Source organism: Poecilia mexicana, unplaced genomic scaffold, assembly GCF_051168715.1.
Source record: "Poecilia mexicana isolate PSO_F unplaced genomic scaffold, ASM5116871v1 scaffold_13, whole genome shotgun sequence".
NCBI lineage: Eukaryota > Metazoa > Chordata > Actinopteri > Cyprinodontiformes > Poeciliidae > Poecilia > Poecilia mexicana.
In genome coordinates, this window is record NW_028263382.1 from 8,306,539 (window position 1) to 8,322,594 (window position 16,056).

General features: G+C 36.0%; 2 protein-coding genes and 1 long non-coding RNA gene across 3 annotated transcripts; 1 reads left to right on the forward strand and 2 right to left on the reverse strand.

Annotated features, from left to right (window-relative positions):
• Nucleotides 1-1,593: 1,593 nt before the first annotated feature.
• On the reverse strand, nucleotides 1,594-2,021 carry LOC148155738 (uncharacterized). Its single transcript, XR_015765043.1, has 2 exons — nucleotides 1,883-2,021; nucleotides 1,594-1,785 (listed from the first exon to the last, which is right to left on the reverse strand). It is a non-coding gene; the product is annotated as an uncharacterized LOC148155738 (long non-coding RNA).
• On the forward strand, nucleotides 1,923-12,648 carry tmem91 (transmembrane protein 91). Its single transcript, XM_014987470.2, has 3 exons — nucleotides 1,923-2,330; nucleotides 6,276-6,422; nucleotides 8,173-12,648. Exons 1-3 carry the CDS (start codon nucleotides 1,923-1,925, stop codon nucleotides 8,326-8,328), a joined length of 711 nt encoding a protein of 236 aa, XP_014842956.1. The 3' UTR covers nucleotides 8,329-12,648.
• Nucleotides 12,649-13,361: 713 nt separating this feature from the next.
• Nucleotides 13,362-15,745, reverse strand: exosc5 (exosome component 5). Its single transcript, XM_014987351.2, has 6 exons — nucleotides 15,583-15,745; nucleotides 14,935-15,048; nucleotides 14,722-14,843; nucleotides 14,303-14,443; nucleotides 13,597-13,686; nucleotides 13,362-13,521 (listed from the first exon to the last, which is right to left on the reverse strand). The coding sequence occupies exons 1-6, from the start codon at nucleotides 15,728-15,730 to the stop codon at nucleotides 13,426-13,428; spliced, it is 711 nt and encodes a 236-aa protein (XP_014842837.2). The 5' UTR covers nucleotides 15,731-15,745; the 3' UTR covers nucleotides 13,362-13,425.
• Nucleotides 15,746-16,056: the final 311 nt, after the last annotated feature.

The window sequence follows — 16,056 nt, forward strand, 5'->3', positions numbered from 1 at the left end:
AGTGAAATCTCTATGGGTGGCCATTCATGTCACAGTACTGTGAGCTGACGCCAAGCTAATTAAATAGTCTGAGCCCAGAGAATTACTGTGGGAATCAACTTTGGTTGCAGAGACAGAGTAAACGAGTTGATTATTATTTCATTATTAGCAACACTGTAGTAGTATTCTTCCTGTGGTCCAATGAGAAACCCCTTTAAAATGATTGGTTTTGACTTTTTGCACGTGACGTCACGTTGTCCAGAACTCCGCCCACTCCGCCATGACGGACATCAAAACCATAGACCAAAACAACCAGTGCGCTCCTTTAAAGTCTAAAAACATACATTTGTAACGTAATGTCGCTTGTATTTAGTTGATTTCACCTTAAAAATGGACATACGGTGCTGCGCGGCCGGCTTCGCAAACAGACAAGGGTAGAAACCAAACTTGACATTTTATTGTAAAACTTTTAATGAGGAAAGATACGGCGCCGATGGATATCAGCCATCAATCATAATGACTGGCATTCCTCGGTGTAACCGCGGATTAGCAGCAAATACTTCTTACAAGGTAAGAAGACTAACGTTGACTTATCTTATAAGAAAGTATGATGGATTAAAAAGATATCAAATATCGCATTATGGAGAAGGTACAGGTCTAATCTTTGGTAACCATGGAGACGATGCCGCACCGTCACGTAGCCTAGCATGTATGGAAAAAACTGGTTAGCATCTCGTCTTTTGCACGTTTTTAATGCTGCTCCGGTTTAAGGGGAAACGCTGTTTATAGCATAGTGATATAAATCATGTGGTATGAATTCAGACAAAGTCATTCATTTGATCAACTCGTCAGGAGGGAGGAGGTACGGGTCGGTTTCTTTCCAACTTCTGTAAATCCCGCCGTCTATGAGCCCCAACCAGGTGAGTTACATTCACAGACAAATTAGCTCGACTCGAACAAGTAGAAGCCACGAATAAACTGGCAAAGACAACTTTGGAAAACAATTTCAGTTGCTCAGTTCCCGATTCTCACTTCCATCATCCATCATGGCGCCTGGAAGTGACGTAGTTGCAAAATGTGAATAGGAATCTAATTCAACTAATTTAGCTGCAGAAATGTTATAAGTTCATTGAGTTGTGATAAAGTCTTAGAAATATGATACAAACTTTCAGATTAAGGGTTTTCTCAATTTCAGTTTTGTTATTTCATTAGTTTTAGTTAACTATAATAAAATTGTCCCACCACTGATAGTTAATTTGTGATGTTACTTACTTGGGTTGTAATTGATTCATAGTAAAACTAATTTCTTTATAAGAATCTATCAACATTTGGTGTTAAAATGTGAAATCTAAATGTTTGTGGTGGTGTTTTTGTCTTCACAGACCTCACCGTCTTTGTTGGACAGCTGGATGGAGTCTTAAGGAACTGGGTTGTTTTTGTCACTCTGAAGCCATAATTCAAAACCAGACAACATTTGTTTCCTGAAGAACATCGAGCCAATGTTCACCCCTGGATTATACTTCTGTAGCCTTATTTCTTTCACACCTAAATGTTAAAATCTATTCCCAAAACTAATCCTAGATGTTAGGTCTTCATGAAGTGTCAGAAAGCAAAGCCAAGGAAATATTTTTTACTGTTTCTGCTGCAGCTGAAGAGAAACAAGGGCGTCTAATTTATCAATAACCGTTATTGTCACTTTTTGCTGTTCGAGAACAAAAATTGAGACCAAAGCTTCTCCAATAATCCAACACAACTTTCAGGTGCTGGGATAAATTCGGCATGTGCTTTTTTCCTCTGGACCCGGCGCTGAAACAAGAGAAAAATTAAAGAATAGGATTAAAGGTGGATTATCACAGCAGCTGCCTCTGCATAAGCCCATCGAGCCAGCCGGCTTGTAGATTACGTTTGCCTGTTGATGCGGCCTCTGGAGCGGTTCGTCTTTAATGGAGAGCAGAGACGAGCTGGAGCACCCCCTGCTGGGAGAAAGCGCTACCAACAGGCTGCCGTCCGGCCAGAACCAGCAGAACCAAGCGCCTGTCGGTCTTTTTAAGGGCATTCTGGTGAAGTGTGAGGAGGACCGAGCGTATCCTCCGCTGGGCTGGAGAGGCTACTGCGGCCATCCTCCGGAGCTGCTGGACGCCTGCGCCCTGCCGCGCAGCCTGGAGTCGCTCTACCCGGCTGGGCCGCTGTGGGGCCAAGCGGACCTGCTCAGCAAGGAGTACCTGGAGACCACGTTTGTGGACATCCGGCCTGGTTCTGCGCTGGAGAGGAAGCTGCTGGCCGAGGCGCAGGACTTCCACAGCGCCCCCTACAGCATGGATGACGAGGACGACCTGCTTCCTGACTCTGACGTAAGAAAGAAAAAAACTGAGTTTAACTGAAATCTGTAAGAAAATAGTTACGATAAGGAAATCTTGTACAGCTTAGAGTGTAGCTAACACCCCAGGCAACTTTTATTTAGCAGAAAAAGTGTCTTAATTAATGGAAAAGAATTAGGGACACTGGAAAAAAAGAAAATAATTTTTTTTTCCCCACAAAATTTTGACATTTCCCCCAGAATTCTTGGTATTTTCTCAGAAAATTCTGACTTGTTTCTCAAAATTTAGACTTTTTTCCTCAAAGTTCTTTTTTGTTTTCAAAATTTGACTTTTTTTCCCCAGGATTCTCACTGTTAATCTCAGAACTGTAACTTTAACCTCAGAATTTGGGCCTTTTTTCCCTCAAAATTCTTTTTTCTTAAAATTTTGTCATCTTTTCTTAATTTTTTTCCTCAGAATTTTGAATTTTTTTCAAGATTCCAACTTTAATCTCAGAATTCTGACTTTTTCTCAAATTTTTCTTAATCAAAATTTTGACTTTTTTCTCAGAATTTTGACTTTAAAAAATTCTCAGAATTCAGACTTTTTTCCTTCTATGGATTCTGACTTTTCTCAAAATTCTTTTTTCTGAAATTGACAATTTTGTTTGAATTTTGGCTTTAATCTTCAACGATCAGACCCCTAGAAAAGGTTGGCATTCTGAGATTAAAGAATTCTGACTTTATTCTGATTTAAAAAGTCTTTAATCTTTAATTTTTCCAACTGGGAAGTCAGAATTTCCCAACTCAGAGACTAAATAAATAAGAAAGTGGAAAAGCACCATTGAGCTTTGACTCAGTTCATATGGAAATAAAGGAACCAGTAGCATAAAATATAGGACTTTAGTCACTAACAGAAATAAATGTTTTGCCGGCAAAGCGGACTGAATTTAAGGATACATATTTCGTTTTTCACTGAATCGCTGAAAGACGGCTCATTTCTCTTGGCATTCTTGACTCTTCTTACTGTATTTTTTACATGAAAACAAGAGACCTTCTGTAGAGCTACTGGCGGCTGAACAGGAACCTAAAATAGATATATGAGCAATGCATTCAAGGTAGGCAGCAATTCACCTGTTTCTGTCAGAACGCCACGTTATATAAAGCTGCTCTGGTGCTTTAGCACAGGTACCAACAGAAACAGAAATGTAGAGTCTTTTTAGGAAACTATGAAACCATTTGTGTTGAAAGTGTCGAACACTCCTAGATTAGTTACTTATTTTAAGGACTGTTAGAGTTTACATTCCCAGATGAGGTGAAAACTGCAGAAAACTTTAAGTTTTCTCTCAATCTGTTAAAAACATATTTATCCTCCGTGTTTGTATCGTTTAAAGCACTTCAATAAAATGCAATTTATAATATTCAATATGTTATCACAGCTAAGATTATTTGGCATAAATACAGAAAATGTCCAAAAAAGTGAATTTGCACTATTTTACTTTTACTGAGACAAACTTACTGTTTATAAAAACACCAAATGTAGTGAATTTTGCAATGTTTGAAAGCTGCAAAATGAGCTGATGAGAAATATTAATTGTGAGGTCATCATGGATGCTGAGCAACACAGAAAGCAAGTGAGAATATGAAGCAATACACATTTGGCTGTGGTGGAGCACTAGGGCCATTGCAGATGGGGGGAGGTAAATTTCTCCCAGAAAATTAAGAACGTTGGAGACCAAATTCAGAAATTTTCAAGAAAAAACTTGGAAATATCTGAATTTGAGGAGTCAAAGCAACAAAAATCACAGTTAACGACTGAAATCACCAGGGCTGAAACGATAAATCAAATTAATCATGATTATTCAATTATTGAAATAATTGTAAACTAATTTAGTAAATGATTAATCATGATTTAATTATTTGGAGATTATAGATTTAAAAAAGGCAATTTCCTGAAAGAACAACACACTCAGAGCAGTAATTGGCCAAAACTACAAAATGTGTATATTTTGCCAAAAAAAAAAAAAAAAAAAAAAAGTTGTCTCTAAATATGTTCTGCAGATGATTATTGCTAAAGAAATTATAACATGTTCACTGCAGGAATGCTGAGTCATTGCCTTTTTGGAAGTAAAATGTCTACTTTTCTAATTTGAAAAGGTATTTAATAATTTATTTGCATCTTGTAATGTATGTCTAATGTTTAAGAAAAACTTAAATTGTTATAGAAAAATCTGCAGAATATTTTTTTATCTGATTAATCATCAGAATAATTGTTAGTTGCAGTCTTAGAAAATAGAAAATGAGCAGCAGAAGAAGAAATAAAACTGCTTGAGGAAGGAGAGTTGGAAACAATTTTATAATTCTTCATTTTTACATCTAAACAAGTCATTGAGCTGATTTTTGTGGGTTTTTTGTGTATTTATTGTACATTTGAAATATGCCTGTAATAGTCTTCTGAGTTGAATAGCTAATGTACTTTTATGTTAATTGGGGGCAGAATGTACTTTTATGTTAATTGGGGGCAGATATCATAAGCTTATCCTTCTTTTTGCTCCTTTTTATTTATTACATGAACTGTTCATATCTATTGAAGTTCTCTTGTTGCTGTCCTGCTCATTGTTGTCCAGTTTGAACTGAAGTCTCATCATTGCACATGAGCTCCGCCGTAAAATCCTGCGCTGCACTCAGTCCACTGCAGCGGGAGTTAGCCGCAGATGAGGAATTTACACCCCACAGGCGTCACAGTGGGACGGACGTTCAGGCAGATGGCGATGTGTGAACAGCTTCTTGAAAATCCCTAAATGCACCAGCTGTGTGTGGCAACAACGCAAATACCTGGATTAATGTTCAGAACAAACACAAAGCTCCATCAGGCAAATTAAATGAACGAAAAAAAGAAAAACAACAATACCTTGGACCTTATCATAATTGGTTTGATGGAAACTACAATTTATAGTAGGAAGGAAACGATTGATCGAAGTTTAAAAACAGGCAGTCTGCTGAAAGAACAACACACTCTGAGGAGTAATTAACAAAAAACTATATAGAATAAATACATATTTTGCACCTAATAAAACAAAACCTTCCTTGTCTGTAAATATGTTCTGCAGATGCATCGTTTGCTACAAATAATCAGCTGTTCTCTAAAGGAATGCTAGGTTTTTGCATTTTAGGCAGTAAAATGTCTATTTTGTTAATTTAAAAAATAATCTAATTATTTATTTGCATCTTTTAATGCATTTCTAATGTTTAAAAAGCTTAAATGGTTATAGAAAAATCAACAGATTGTCAATTTTTTTTAGTCCAGTTAATTGATTAATCATCAGAATAATCAATTAATACAATAATCATTAGCAGCAGCTTAGAGCTTGATCACTGTAGCATGAACAGGACAATGACAGCAACATGCAGATGCGTAGACACAAAGTTGGGCACACTTTGGGAATAAATAATAAAATCATATTTTTGCATTTCAGGACTTCATAATTAATTTGTAGGAGCAACAAAAGGCATTTAATGGGATTGGAAATGTGCTTTAAAAACAGAAGGACATTCGCTTGATGTGCAGCTTGTTCATGCAAAAAAATGAGCTAAGCAGTGTAGCCTGGTCGGGTTGGGGGAGTCAGATCGAATATACGGAGCCGTGCGCAGACGTATGAGTCACGGTTAGCCTGCAGTCAGTGGAGTTTGTGCACATTCACAGCGTAACCCCATTAAGTCACAAGCAAGGTTTTCCGGTTGCTGTAAAAAACACGTGAGATTAATAAAAACAGAATATTTTTCCTGCTTTCATGAGAGTTAAAGCAGATTATTTTACTGAGTTTTCAAATTTAATAACTTGAAGAATGGACATAAATTTCTTTAAATAATCTTTTATTTGTCTCAAAAATGAAAACCTGGCGTTTCCTCATTCCTGCTGCTCAGATCTGGATCTAAAAGAGAAAAATATCTTCAGAAACTGACCTGAAGTCCCCCTGAATGTTCTCTGTTTGGGTCCCAGGACTCGTCTATCGACGACCTCAGCGATACGGACAGCGACGGAAACTTTCCCCTGATGATCCCTCAGGACTACCTGGGTCTGGCCTTTTTCTCCATGCTCTGCTGCTTCTGGCCGCTGGGCATCGCTGCCTTCTACCTGTCTCAGAAGGTACAAGCCTGAAGTCACACAGTCCAACATGAAGCAGGCCTGCTGCAGCACGAGAGTCCCAATGTTTACATCGGTGGTGTCCTAACTTTCTGTCACATGGGCCAAGAAAAAATAAACAAATTAAAGTAATAAATTAAATTCTACTTTAACTAATTCATTGAATTCAGTTTAATAGATTACATCAATTAAATTCAAGTTATATTTATCTATGTTATTTTAAATAAACTAGATAAATATTAATATGAAATTAATATTTAACTAACCCTAACTAATAATTTTATATTAGATTTAATAAATGACTAAATTAAAATGTAATTTCTTTAAAATTTTTATTTATTAAACAAATTACATTTTAATTTATTAAATAAAACATTAATTTCAATAAATATTTAATCTATTGAATTTCTTGAAATTAAAATTTAAATAAATTTAACTTCAATTTAATTTATCAATCTATTAAATAAATAAATTACATATTAATTAAGTTGGTTGTACCTATTATGAAAGTTTATTTATAAAAAGATGAATATTTTGTGTTATAATTAAGATTTTTCACTGTAAGAAAATTGTTAATAATAATAATGTCACTCTGATTAAAAATAAAAAGCTTAATGAACAAATTTGTATTATTTGTGAACGAAAGTTGAGGCCACAAAGGAATCAGTTGACGTGCAACAAATGGCCCACGGGCCACACTTTGGACTCCCCTGGTTTAAATGTTAAAGAGTTTTTATATATTTTGAGACAAACAAAAAAAACACACATTGTAAGAACTCAAACCTGAACAGTTTTCTTCAACATCCTGATGTTATTAGAGCAAATATCAAAGTTTAAGAAACTGTAAAATTATTATTTTGCTGCGATGAAATCAGAATTTATTGTTTAACTTTGTTTTGTTTTTTCTAATTCCCATCCTCCATTTTCAGAAAAAATAACCAGAACATTTAGCTGCTTAGGATTTATTTCCATTTCTGATTTAATCCATAAAAATATCAAAGATAACAATAAATAAATAAAATAAAGTTGTAGTATTTTTGTAATACTACAACTTTGTTCGTCTTTCATTTCAACTTTATTCTCATACAAATTTATTCTTGCATTATTTCCACTTTATTGTGCCTTTATCTCTTAAAATGAGGATTTTTTGTCATACAACTTTTTTCTTTATTCAGGTAATATTATGACTTTGCTGCATTATTCCAGCTTCATTCTTTCATTATTTTGACTTTATTCTCGTACGACTTTATTCTGGTAATCTTATGACTTTACTCTTGTATTATTTCAAATATATTCTCGTAATACTATGAGTTTAGTCTAATAATTTGATATTTATTTTTTTCTTTGCTTTTCCTTATTACTCCACCATCCATCTTCAACAGAGTCGCCCTTCAGAAATAAAAAGATAAAGTAAAACATCCACTAAACCTTGCAGTGTCAACAGCAGTAAAAAAAACATTTTCTTTAAGATTGAATCAGAAACAGAGAGAAACCTTGGATGGATTTCCGATGTTGTGGAGCGTTACCTAAACCAGGGTCAAACTCAGAGACAAGGACTGCAGGGAGAGGACAGAAAACCCTGATGAATCCTGAATGCTGCTTATCATTCAGGGATTCAGCATAATGTGGGATTAGCAAGTGATTGAACTGAGGGGAGGAGGAAAGCCATGCAGGACAAATACCCCTCTCTCTGATTTTACTTTATTTTTTTCCCGAACCGCTAATCCTTATCCCACTGTCTTCTGCTTTCCAGACCAACAAGGCATCAGCTCAGGGGGATTTTCAGGGCGCCAACGCGGCGTCCCGCCAGGCCCTGTGGCTCTCCGTGCTCTCCATCGTGTTTGGCATCATAACGTACATCTGCGCCATCGCAGCGCTGATCTCCTACCTGTCTGCAAAGCCATCATAAGAGCTGCGGCTCGCACACAAAGACACAAACCCTCCATGAACATCAGCACATCATCTGCAAAATAACGAATAAACGAAAAGATTTTAACCACGTCTCACCGGAACAGGACGAAATGCAGCCCAGACGACATTCAGGCTCGTCTTTCTCACTGAGGTTGAAAAGTTTGTGTCACGCTTGTCATCACATGTGGAGCTTAAATTGAATTTAAAGGTGACCTATTGTGCTTCCTAGAACAGGTTAGTATTGGGTGTCCAAAACTGGCAAATTTAAACTACAAAAATGAGTTTATTGTGATTTTTCTTTTTATTTAGTTTAACTGATCAATAAAAAGTATTTTTTTTATGAAAACCTTAAAAACCCAAAACATAAAAAAGGCTACAGATTGTTGCTTTGTTAAAAAAAAGGGGAGAATTTATACATTTTTGTCTTCAACAGTTGTTTTATATTTTGTTGGCCAAATTTTTATCGTTATTGAACTGTGGCCAGGGGGCCAATCAAAATCATTTCAAGGGCCACAAATGGCCTGCCAGCCATACTTTGGACACCCCTGGTCTAAGGGCAATACAAAACATTTTCATTAAACTTTTTAGCACAAAATCATTCTTAGATAATGGGAATTTGCCAAAAATACTCGTGTTGAGCGCCGTTCAGAATGAGCTGTTTTAGGGCCTCTGTCACTTTAAATCCAAATAAATGGTTTATTTAGCCACGCCCACTAAACTCAACGTTTACACTCGCACGTGAAAATGGCTGAAAACAGATGGTCTTTAAACTTCATACAAACGTATTTTATGAATGGTAAACCAATAGAAAAACACTCTTGCAGCGGTAAAGCCATAGATATATATTTCTGGATTGGACATTTCCTGTTAGCCGCTGAAGCTAGTGAAGTCAACGTTCAGGCGCCATTAATACACATTGAGTCATGTCCATAAAGCCATACTGCTTCAATTGTGGGATGAGCAGGAATCTGTCACAAAAATAGTTGTATCTATTGCCCTTATTTCTTATCTAATTTCTATAAAATATGGCTTAAATTAAAGCTGAGAAAGTTGCTGATGTATAATATGTACTGTCCCTGGATAAAAATCTGGAAACACTTTGGTTTTTGTCAAGATCCAAGAGCGTATTGAGCAAATTTCTCTTTTGTAATGGTCAATAATGTAGTTTTACATTATTACCGCTGTATGACCTGTAGTTTGTTAAAATCTAACAAACTACAGGTCCAATGCTTTATGAACTATTTCATCCTGTTTGATTATTATTAATGTCACCACATTCTATGGACAAACAAGGACATAAATCCAGTTTTTGTTGTTTGAGCTGTTAGAAATCACAGCGGCTCCTGGTAAAATCAGTTAACTGAAAGTTCCGTTGGCGTTGCTAGGTAACGGGGCTGGGCTGGCGTTGCTAGGTAACGGGGCTGGGCTGGCGTTGCTAAGTAACGGGGCTGGGCTGGTCTGGTGTTGCTCGGTAACGGGCTGGGCTAGAGTTGCTTGCCTACAGCGCAGTTTCCTTTTATTGTGATTTAAAAATCTGTAAGTTATTGAAACGGCTCATTTTCCAGACACCAGAAAGCATGAACTTATTGCCAAAAAAATGCAGTACAGTGATTTTTTTTGTTTGTTTTTTAAGCACTTTGGCTGTTTTTATTTAGAAGCATTTGAAACCCAAAATTTTGCATAATGGGTCCCCTTTAAGTAAATGCAGAATTTTCCGCAATGTGAATGGATGATGGTAGACATCAGGAAGAGTCAAAGTTTGCGAATTTATCAGAGTTGGAGGCGAATCCAGCTGGACTTTCCACATCCAGCGCCTGCCGAAGCGAAGTTTCTTCCTCAACATCCCACCCTGATTTCACCTGTTGTTTACCTGCAGAAAGGACTGCCTTTTGCTGTGTTTTGAAGCCAAGTTTTATCTTTATGATGATAAAAACAGAGTGCCATTATATATGAAACAAAATGACATCAAGATATGAAGTGCGGATATTTTGAAACACATCTGGAAGTTGGAGTGAAGAAAGTGCTGCTGGGAGGAAAAGTGCCAAAAATATCAAAGTGACCCGACTGTGAAGAAAATCTTCCTAAAATGTAAATTCACATATATTTTTTCCTGCTAAAAAAGGACTAAAATACACAGGGAAATGGTTTTGTCAGGCTGAAATCATAAAAACTAACAGCAGTGCACATGTTTGGATGTAAAAAACAATAAGGTAAGAAAAAAAAAGCTAATGTGACGAGTCATTGTCTGCATGGCACTTTTGTGTTTTACAAACATGTTCATAGCTTTATCTGTTTTGTTATTGGGTCCAAAGTTCTGGAAAGAAAAACTTTGATAAACCCTAAAAAAAAAAAAAATCTCTGACCATATTGGTTTAAGTATAGTCATTTAAAGAAAATATCCCAATAAAATAAAGGAAGCATTTCACATCACATCTCTGCAATAGGATGGTACCAGTGAAGTTTGGTTAGTAAAAAATACAGAAATTAGAATTTATCAGAATCGGTAAAATGGATCAAATCAAAACTTTACCACATATTTTTGTCTAGTTTTTAGTTTTTGACGTGTTTACAAACAGAAGCTAACAAATACTGATGAGTGAAACTTTTATGCCACAGGATTGAAAAAAGAGCCAAAAACCAAAGACAACATTTTAAAACATTTAAAATGTGGTTTTCTGAAACGACTAGCTTAGCATTAATGTCATTAATGGTGTGATACAGACTGCTACAGGAGATCCTTCCTACCCACAGAAATCAACAGCAACGCTTTGAAGAAACTTGTATAATTTGAGCTACAACTTTTAATTTACCTTTGAGGTTAATAACGCATTTGTAAAACTGAACTGAAATGAATATACCAGCTTGTTTAGAACAACTGGTGTCGTAAACTCATCAACCTTAAAATAATGAGAAAAAACTGAATTGAAATGATCTAAATGAAGCTCTGAAATCCATCTGTTGTTTTAAACTGGTTCAATGTGATGCTGCAAAAATGTGATTATTTCTCAGGGCTGTTAATTAGGTTTGTTAATATCTTTGTGATTAGTATTTTTGCTTTGTAATATTTACATCTGCTTCCCAAATGCTGTTTTATACAAAGGTGTGTCAGGATAATTATAGATGGTAATAAAAACAGGAATAAATTACAGACAAAAAACTCAAATTCACTTAAAAGAACAGGAAAATCTCTGTATTTGAAAAATGAAAAATTTGCTTGTACAAAACCAGAAATTTCTGAGTTTAAAAAGTTGTAAATTTGCTAGAAAAAAATTCGCAAATTTTCAGATTTTGAAAATTACCTAGAAAAAAACCCATACATTGAGAATAAACTCAGAAATTTTCTAGAAAAAAACTGAAATTTGCATAGTCACTAATTTGCTAGAAAAAAATTTGCATTCCCAAATTTTCTAGAAAAAACATGGAGATTTCCGAGTTTGAAAAAGGTTGCAAATTTGCTAGAAAAACTCACATTTTAAGAATAATCTCAGAAATTTTCTGGAAAAGAAATCAAATTCTAAGTTTGAAAAGTTGCAAATTTGCTAGAAAAAATTACCATTTACAAATTTTCTATAAAAACTCTAAACTTTGCTTGGAAAAACACATTTTGAGAATAATCAGAAATTTTCTAGAAAAAAACGTAGTAATTTCATGAGTTTGAAAAGTCACAAATTTTAAAAATTTACAAATTTTCTAGAAAAACCTGGACATTTCTGAGTTTCTAAATAAAAAAAATATTAATCTTAAACTCCAAATATTTTCCAAGTTTTCTCAAAATTTTCTGATTACTCTCTACATTTCATATGGATTTTTTTTTTTGGTGAAAATGTACTCCTTTTATCTTCAATGGCCCAAATACGCTGTTGTAGTTTTGTAGTTTTTAAATGGTGGTGATAATTTTCTCACTGATGCTAGTAACAGGCACCAGAAAGTAAAACCCTTTATCAAATACTTAAATCACTGGTACCAAATTGTTGCAGAACTGTGTGGAGTGCTACAAAATGTAGTACAAAAAAAAAAAAAAAAGACTGAGGGAAAAGCCAAAATTTTCTATTTTGCTGTACAGTTTTTATAGAGTCCAGAGCTGACCTGAAAGCATCATAACACTCTTTTTCTGTTGTTTTAGTTTATTAAGACTGTTAATGTTGTCACCACACTGTGAGTCTTACCCTCAGCTCCACTGACGTTCTGCACACGGCATCGACTCCAACCGACCCGAATCGCCGTTTGTCTCCACACATCTACTAAAAAACAAAAACCGACCAACCCTTTGATGTTTTCGTGTCTTATAACAAAGAAATAAATGCATCAGTTTGACGGAGCAGCTGCCACGGCTCAGGGTTTTACTCATTTTGTGTCACTTCTTCTATTACAATAAGAGTGAAAGGGAGTCGATAAATTCATATGGTTTCAGTTGCTTTTTTTCTTTTTAGGCTGTTTGCAAAGCCCACTGTCACCACCAGGGGGAGCCCGGGAGTCAGGGTTTCCATGACGACGGGCTCACGTAGGAGCCATGAAATAACTACGTATTTTAAACTAAAAGTTCTTTAAAAGACTTATTCATGGTAAATTACTTAATTTGACTATATATTTATTAATTTTATGATGCATTTAATTCATTGACCAAAGATCTGCATGGTATATTTAATATTGTGACCCCCTGATACTCCATACGTCCTCATCTTCTGCTTGTCTAGTTTTTCAGATTTTGAAAAAAAAAAAAACAACCTGATTTTATACTTGTCCCCATTTAAATTGTTTAAACTCCACAAATATTTAAGCTTACAGATGATGGGGTGGTGGACAGTGGGCCAACCATTCAACCATTCAGCCTGTGCTTGCAGGCCTCATAAATCCTTGGACTGGTTCTGCTTACATGTGTGAAATAACTGTGAATATTTAAGTGGAACATCAGTGAATAAATGCACAGAACTAAGATCGGCCATTCCTCTACTTATTTCCTGCCCATTTACTCAGACAGTGCGCCTGTCTATGCACCTGAGCTAAAGGAAGACAGCACAGAGTTGGTAAATATTCTGTTACATCACAATCTTTATATATATAAACAAATGTTTTTTTTTTTAAAAAACAGATTGGGTCAAAGGTTCTTGGAGTATCGGCGTCTGACGGAGTCTCTGTAGAACTGGAAGATCTTCTCTGATGCTTTCTGACTGACGGCTACGCACTGCTGCAGCTGTGGAAGACGGAAAGTCCAATCAGAACCATCAGACGGGCAACAGACGGGTCAGAAACGAAGAAAATGACCAACCTCATGAACCGAGAACGAGCCTTTGGTTGATGACATCATCACTCTGCGCTCTTTGCTGTCGATGGCGAAGGTCATCAAAGCTCGACTTTCCTGAAGAGAATTTTAAAAACATGACGAGTTTTGACTTCTGCAGACAAACATGTACAGAACCAGCAACTTTACAATAAACGATTAATCGATTATTGTATTAATCGTGAACTAATTTAACAATCGATTAATCATTAACTGGAGTTTACAGACTAAAGAAAAGATAAGTTACAGAAAGAATATATATATTATATATACACTGTTTTGTTTTAACAGCAGGTTCATCCTTTGCTACAAATGATCAAGCGTTCAGTCAAGTACTGTTGTGTTTTAGGCAATAACATGTTTATTTTCTTGTTTAACAAATGAACTGAATTACTTATTTGCATCTTTTAAGGTATATCTAATATTGTATAAAAGGCTAAATTAAAAATCTTCAGAATGTGTCGATTTTTTTAATCCAATAATCACTAGAATAATCTGTTACTAAAATAATTGTAAGTTGCAGCTCTATTTACAAAGCTGTTTTGCAGGAGAAGTGTTTTAAACGCTGCCTCCAGCTTTTTTATTTATGAGAAGCTTAAAGAAGTAAAAGTACGAGAAATCCAGCTCCTCTCCAGGCCATGAATAATCTGAGTTTGATTTATTTTTTTATTGCTTTTTTGAGCTTCAGATTTACCTTTTCCTGTGCTGCAGTCGGGTCTGTGATGATTTCACCGTCTGCGCTGATGGCGCAGGTCACTCCACAAAACAGACAACTCATAGACAAGCCGGCGTCCATCAGGGCCATGCAGGCTGCGTTCAGACAGCAGGACAGGAGCTGAGCTTTTAGGTAAGGAATGAGGAACGGCACCAGTCAGCCAGAAGGGTTAGAGAACCCAAAAACTCACTTATTTTTACTCAAGGAAAAGTAAAAAGTAGCTCCCAAGAAATTACTCAAGTAAGAGCAGAAATACTTCATGATAAAATGACTCAAAGTACAGCGTAGTAAAGATACTCCTAAAAACAAATGTTTTGAAAGATGTTACTCCAGTAAATGTAACTGGCTGCTTCCCCGCTGCGCTCCAAACCAACAGAACCGTTTTCAGTGAAGGATACGGCGCCGTCGTCGTGCAGCACCTGCAGGATGAGCGTGAGCGACGAGCGAGGATGGAGAGATAAAAGCAGAGACGCCTCACACGTTTCCCGCACACATTGTTCCTGTGATCGCTCCCTCACACCTAGAAGTAAACATGAGTGTGAAGCAGCTGATTCACTGACTTTTTTTTTTAATTAAAAAAATTGTCTGTACTTTTTCTGGGACTGACTTACCCGGCAGTCCCACTTTGGGATGAACCAGAACCTCCAGGGTTGCCCGGTCGTAGATTTCCTTGCTGATTTTGACCTCAGCAGGTCCGTAGACTCCCGCCATCACACTGGTGTCTCCTGCAGAAACAGGCAGAATAAAGAAAATTAAAATAAGAAAAAATTATGAATATACAACTTTTCTCAAACACTGTGGAAATGGCACAAAAATTATGTTGTAAAACTTTGTAGTTTTAGCTTATGTAGTGACAGTTGAGTTAAAAACTGCCATTAGAAACAACTTCTTTCAATAATCCCAGTTTAGGATTCAGTCCAGAAACTAATCTGCAGCGTATCAGAGATTATAAGAAACTGTTACCACTGGAAATGTTCATAACCCAAATTTGAGGCATTTGTTAAAGAATTTGCTTGAATTATGAAATGCCTCTGTTATTTTCATTGTTCCAAAACTATTGAGTGTTACTGTATACATTTAAACAAGAGTGGTGAAGGCATCTTGAAGAGAGAAAGTGAGATTTGTCCATAATCTGATCATTTACCGCAGAGTTATGCGTTGTTAACAAAAGCATGAATAGTAACAGTTCAATAATCTGTCGACCATTTTGCCTGTTTTTGAAGCTGAACGGGGAAAATCTTTTTTAACTAATTAGTTACCCTGAACGAAGGACGCCGATCCATCAGGACGGGACAGTAAGGTTTGTTCACACCCGAACTCTCTGAGAGAAACAGTTGAAGAAGGAGAGACTTCCATCATGCCGCCTTCACGGTGGAGACGATGTTTGTCGCAGCTAAATGACGTCATCGTTTTTTTTCCTTCAAAAAACTGCTCTTTTAACTTCAAATGCGATGCTTTTAACATCATTAGTATCATGAAATTATAATACTAATTACGAAACCCGTGTGTTGACATTTATTTAAGTCTGTAATTGTTTGTTCCCGGACATTTTTGAAAGTTCAGAGCGGAAGTTGAACCACTTGTCATTATTTAATATGACCACCAGATGGCAGTGTACACAAATTTTATTTTCCAATCAATCGTCGTTATTATTCCTATTCAGATTTTTTTCACAGACAAAATAACAGCAATTATTATCATGATTATTATTTCGAAACGTTTCGAAATAGTAA